The following is a 6,207-nucleotide window of genomic DNA, read 5'->3' on the forward strand; positions in this document are numbered from 1 at the left end:
AATAGTGACAAACAGTGCAAATCAACCAAGAACAGGAACCTCAAACCAACAGGTACGATAGTAATGTAAACAATCCGCAACTACAATGATGCATCCTCCAGAAATCACACCAGAATACAACAATAGGATCACCAATCAACAAAATCATAACCCACCCAACATATATTGGCCAACCATGAACCCACCAACATACCCTTTTTCACCGACTGTGATACCAACACAAATCCAAGCGAGACAGCGGCAACTACCCCCCAACTACTACATAACACCAGTACAACAACAAAAAATGTAACCACCCAACATGAATTACATAAACAATGAAGACAGAGGTCAACACATACAAAAATGACCTTATCCAGCGAAGAAGAGGAAGAAGAAACACAGAAAAATAACGATAAAAAATGGCAAACAATCCGAAGCACAAAGAGAAAAAACTTCCAATCAACAAAAAACACCACAAATAATATAGAGACCAACCCACAACCAGGAACCTCAAGCTATGAAATCACCATAACTCCAAAAATACATAAACCGCCGCCAAAATTTGTTCACGGGTTACAAAATTACTCCGAAATGATAAAACGAATCCAAAAAATTGCCGAACAAGAGCATTACTTCACCAGAAGTCTAGCAAACAACGTTGTCAAAATAAACTACGAAACACCAGTACCCTACAAAAAAGATCAGAGAATTCAACAAACAAAGAAATGCCACCACACTTACCAACTGAAAGAAGAACGAGCATATAGAATATTAGTAAGATACCTTCATCACTCAACAAAAATAGATGACATAAAATAAGAACTAACTGAACTAGAGCGCAGAGTCAGAAATATAATCAACGTACATCATAAAGCTACTAAAGAGCCATTGGACCTATTCTTTGTAGACCTAGAACCAGCCCAAAATAACAAAAAGATCTATGAAATAACAGGACTACAAAATAGAATGGTAATAATAGAACCTCCCCATTCAAACAAAACAAACATAATCCAATGTACGAGATGTCAACAATACGGCCACACAAAAACATACTGCAATAAGCCATATGTATGCGTCAAATGCGGCGGCCCACACAATACGACAGACTGCAAGAAGACAATGGAAACACCAAATAGATGCGCACTATACGAAGGAAACCGCCCCGCAAACTGCTAACCAAAGGTACCAGCAGAAGCTTTTCCCAAAGACCCTCTACTCCAGCAATCTACACAAATGAATCCTACACGAGAAACATACAACCTCTAGAAATAACCCAACCCAGAAGCTACGCAGAAATCACAAAGCGAGATTTAACCCAAACAGAAGAAACAACCAGCATACTAGCAAAATTCCTAGACGAATTCAAAAATTTTATTCAACAATTATTACAACAAAATACTATGGTACTAAACATGCTAACAACACTCGTCATCAAAACGAAATAAATGGCCAAATTCCCAAGAATATCCCAATGGAACGCCAATGGATTTCCAAATCATCAAGAAGATATAAAATATCTAAACATAAACCCAATCGACGGCCGGTCACGGTAGCCGAGCGGTCTAAGGCAAGTACTGTCTTCGCTCGCTTGGAAACCGGGATCGTGGGTTCGAATCCCACTCAGGGTATGGATGTTTAGTTTGTGTGTGTGCGTTTTTCTGTGTTTGTGTACAGGTAGAGGCCTTGCGACGAGCTGATCACCCGTCCAGGGAGTCCTACCGATTGTGTAAGATCTAGAAAAACCGAAGTGAACGGAGTTCATGGAGGTAGGCCTAGGACCACTGGGACTGTAGTGCCAAGGTAAAAAATACCATTTCAGTACGTGGCATTGAATGAGCAGTAATACACTCGTTATGAACTGGTCAGGAAGATTGCAAGGGAGCTGGCTCGAGCTGTAACGCTTTGGACTTGCATTCGGGTAGTGCCTAGTTCAATCTCGTCTGTGACATTGACTATCCTGACTAAAATTTTCGTTCTCTTCCTTAGCCCCTGTCTGAAAGTAACAGGATAAAATCTTAAAATTAATCCACGTCTGATTGCTTTCACATCCTTTCTAAGTCAGTAATATCCAGTTATTCAATACCATACTCCTGCAGTCCGGGATGTAGTCGTTTAGAGAAGGAGTTGATCATAGCCTGGCTGTGGGAAGCAGCCCATCCTACATGCATACTGAAGGTAAAGAAAGTAACAATGCCATCTACTTAATTACATAATTAAGCGCCACTCCCTGAAGACATATGTGGGAGTAGAGTTACAGCACCGCCATTCTTAACCTCGGCACTAGATGGAAGTGAGTTCGATCACCATCACGGCCCTGCCGCTTTACCTTCGGCGGTAATTCCTAAGGTACCCATGGGATAGAAGGCTCGGAGAGCCCCAGAGCCGGTTTGAACATTATAGAAAAATATACATGTAAATATCTTCTGCCTGTCAGGAATCGAACCCCGTTTGTCCAACCCGTAGCCTAGTTGCTATACTGACAGAGCTATGCCCATCATCCGCCCATGTTAAATTTAGTAAGACAGCCAGTGCTGGCCCAAGATTCGAGCGGCAAAAATCCCAAAAACAAGTCACGTTTATTACTGTTAACATGTTCATTTCACAATCTTTATACTGATTTTAGGTCCATGCAGGTGTGGAATTATTTACGTTGTAATTGACACGTGCTGGAAACAGAAGCCATTGCCGGATTTAAGGCATTGACCAATTAGTCTATATAAAATAAAAATATGGGTTCCGGCACTTGAAAACAGGAACGCAATTTCTATTATCGGGACTTAGGTTGATAGATTCAGTGCAGACGACTGATGTGGTGGATACTCATTGTACGAGAAATTAAGCTACAGACTATAGAAGTGGATCTACCTATTCGTCGTACATTATGTTATAGGCCGCAGTTCCATCGTGTGTCATTTAGGGCTGAAGAACTGAGTAATTTTAAAGCCAGTAGCACCTATAAGATGTAATCTCAGCAATGTATAAAAACAACAATTTTAGAATTACAGTTAAATCCACAGCTAATCAATGAAGCGACTGAAGAAGAAGAAGCTAACATGTAACATAAAATAATATTCATTACAAAGTCATAATTTAGAGTTGGTAATTTTGGGAGGAAATATGACAAAGTTATAAATTATACATTCAGAGAAATATGATGTTGATTTTCCAATGATACCAGGATGAGGTTTACTGTGACTTGAAATTGAACCTGTGTTGTTCACGTGTTAATTTGCATGAGCGTTCTTCATGGTTATTTTATTGCAGTTTATGCATTTGTAAAAGTAATTATAACTTATATCAGCCCCCATTTAATTCTGCATATATCTATATTTTTAAACAATAAACGTCATTATCCAAATAAACTTAATCGAACACCGAGGATATTTTTCGCTTAGTGGGGGGGTGGAGTCCATCTGGGTCCACTCGGCACGACGGCCAATGATTGCCCTATTGTACCTGCCCCGGGCGATTATGATGATGGAGAGTTTGGTGGAATGAAGATTGGCAGGAGAAACCGAAGTACTCGGAGAAAACCTACCCTAGCGCCACTTTTTCCACCACAAATCCCACTTGACCAGACCCGACTTTGAACCCGGGCCGCCGCGGTGGGAAGCCAGCGACTAACCGCTTGAGCTATGGCGCGGCCCAACACCGAGGGATAGTTGTGAATCATTTTATACAGAAATAATATGTTTCCTTAAACTACCGTTAAACGGTTGCATTGTAATACCCACGGATCTTTACATTGCTGCCTGTTATGAACTAACACGTAACAACTCACTTTGTCTTCTTGTTCTCTGGAAGCGTCCCAGGTAGAGTTGCAGCACCAACTGTTGTCGATTCCCTGTGAAATTAAGAAACAAGAATAACTAACTAACTCCATGAAGCTCTGTCCTTCTTGAGAAGCCACCAATTGTGCAGCTATTCAAGAACTCCACAGCATTTTATGGAACCCGAATGTTTATTATCGTGTTCACAAGAGCCCTCCACTGGACCCTATCCTGAGCCAGACCATTCCAGTCCATACCATACCAGTCCATCTCTCTAATATTAATTTCAATATTATCCACCCATTTACGTCTTGATCTTCCCAGTGGCCTCTTTCCTTCTCGCTTTCCCGCCAATAAGCAAAAAGAATGATACTTTTATAAACATGCACGTTCATGTGCACGGCTTTGTGCGTGCGTGTGTGCGCGCGGGTGAGAGACAACATTTTTGTGTGTTTGTGTCTGCTAGAACTACTGAAATGACTAAAATGTCTTCCGTAGCAAAATGCTCATGAAAAGGAGTTTGTTGAGACGCAAAAGTGTAGCCGCGAATGGATGTTTTCATTGCCAGCAGTAATTCATATGAGTCCCCCCAAGATTAAAAAATATACCAAAAATGCATTAACTCAGCAGGTAATAAAACGTAGTAGAATAATCAAATAGGCCTAAATGAATAAACGCTGTCACCAGTAGACCTACGAACATACTTCTCATAAGAGAAGTAACCAAATTGAACCTAATGTTATATTTTAGCGTCCTGTTGCACTGATTCATGTCCATGATTCATGCTAACCGTCTTATAGTGCATACACTTTTTCACCTTACTCTTCTCTTTTGCGCTACATGTTTCAGCACTAATGTGCCATCTTCAGGTGCGTTTTCTCTATGCATGTCTAACTACTGCAATGCATGCCCTGATGTCTTCATAATAAAATGACTAAAATCTATTATTGTACATGACGAATATATATTTTAGTCATTTTAGTATGAAGACATCAGGGCATGCAATGCAGTAGTTAGACGTGCATAGAAAAAACGCACCTGAAGATGGCACATTAGTGCTGAAACATGTAGTGCAAAAGAGAAGAGTAAGGTGAAAAACTGTATGAACTGTAAGACGGTTAGCATAAATCGTGGACAAATCGAACCTAATTCTGTACATAACTATTATCTGTCTATGTCTATACAGCTCTTTGTTGGACTTTGGCTGTTTCTTTTTTTTTTTCAGTTTCCTAATCCTGTATACAGTTGGTAGGATTCCTTGGACGGGAGAGCAGCCCGTCGTAAGGCCGCTACCTGCACACAGAACAGCGCAAACACAGAATGGACGCACACAAATATCAATGACTCAAGTCGGACTCGAAACCACGATCCTAGCGTTCGAGCGAGCGACAGCTCGGCCACTGTGGTCGATACATAAATAATTTTGCATTTATTATGTATGTTGCTGATTCCGCAGAAGAATCTAACATATCTTCAGTACTTCAATCATGTTTCGTGAATCTAGTTCAGAAATTCGAGAAAGATGTCAGCCTTAAGAAGAAACTGTTAAAGCACCGTCACGGGACCATGAAAGAAATGAATACTGATCTTCCAAATGCGAAACTAAAGGCGAACACGCAGCAGCAGAAATGTATACTTACTCCGAAGAGGAATCTTCAACTGATGTAGGGGCTGATACTGCCACTGCTGCCAAACAGCCTATGATTAGGAACCATGTCACAGTCTGTAACATGAATATACGTAACATGTTTAAGGACATCCGATATTTTCTATAGATTTCCACCAAGATATCACTATCACTTAACTGACTTTTGAAGACAGTAAACAGATTGTTGAAAACACACAATTTACTATCTCATCCGAAACCAAAGTCCTAGCATTAAGAAACAAATGAAGATTAATAACTGAAGAAAGCAGTCTTCTGGGATTTGGCACCGTGTATATGTGGTGCCAAATCCCAGAAGACTGCTTTCTTCATAGTCACCGCCGTGAAAACCTCAAATCTTACAAGATTAAAAATTGTTTCTAATATGTTATAAATTATTATCAAGACACATTAGCCTACTTCACATTTTATGTTTTAATGTTGATATTTTGGTGAGTTGTAACAAAGTGGCACCTACTCTCAGAGCCATAACTACAAGACAGCTTCCAAGTTCGTGTACTACACCCAGATCAACTGCGTGTCAGAACTCAGGAACGCCGGTATTTAAATTGTTTCTTCCATGCGGTTCGTGCGACTCTCATTAGCATTAGTTACTGGCGACAGACTAATCAAACACCGAAACTAGGCACAAGGTCACTATGCATGGTCGATAGAGAGAAATAGTATTTGCATGATAATTTATCGAAACAGCGGTGGTGACTTCAGTAGCTTTTGCAATGTTTGCTGAATACAAGACGGAGACTGGTAGGAAGAAGTACGGATTGTTAGTAAATCTGTATAAACATACGT

The 6,207-nt window shown here is 40.3% G+C and overlaps 1 protein-coding gene across 2 annotated transcripts in view; it reads right to left on the reverse strand.

Annotated features, from left to right (window-relative positions):
* The window catches only part of LOC111861984 (nucleolar protein dao-5), a 16,816-nt gene extending 10,833 nt beyond the window's left edge, over nt 1–5,983 (reverse strand). Inside the window, exons 1-3 of one of the 2 annotated variants that reach the window (XM_023846994.2) lie at nt 5,876–5,983; nt 5,393–5,475; nt 3,764–3,826 (exon numbers count right to left, since the gene is read on the reverse strand). In XM_023846994.2, the coding sequence (XP_023702762.1) occupies nt 3,764–3,826; nt 5,393–5,475; nt 5,876–5,887 (158 nt within the window). In that variant the 5' untranslated portion in view covers nt 5,888–5,983. The remainder of the gene's footprint in view (nt 1–3,763; nt 3,827–5,392; nt 5,476–5,875) is intronic. The other variant, XM_023846995.2, reaches the window with a different exon arrangement.
* Between the last annotated feature and the right edge of the window lie 224 nt (nt 5,984–6,207).

This window comes from Cryptotermes secundus, unplaced genomic scaffold (assembly GCF_002891405.2).
Source record: "Cryptotermes secundus unplaced genomic scaffold, Csec_1.0 scaffold181, whole genome shotgun sequence".
Lineage (NCBI taxonomy): Eukaryota > Metazoa > Arthropoda > Insecta > Blattodea > Kalotermitidae > Cryptotermes > Cryptotermes secundus.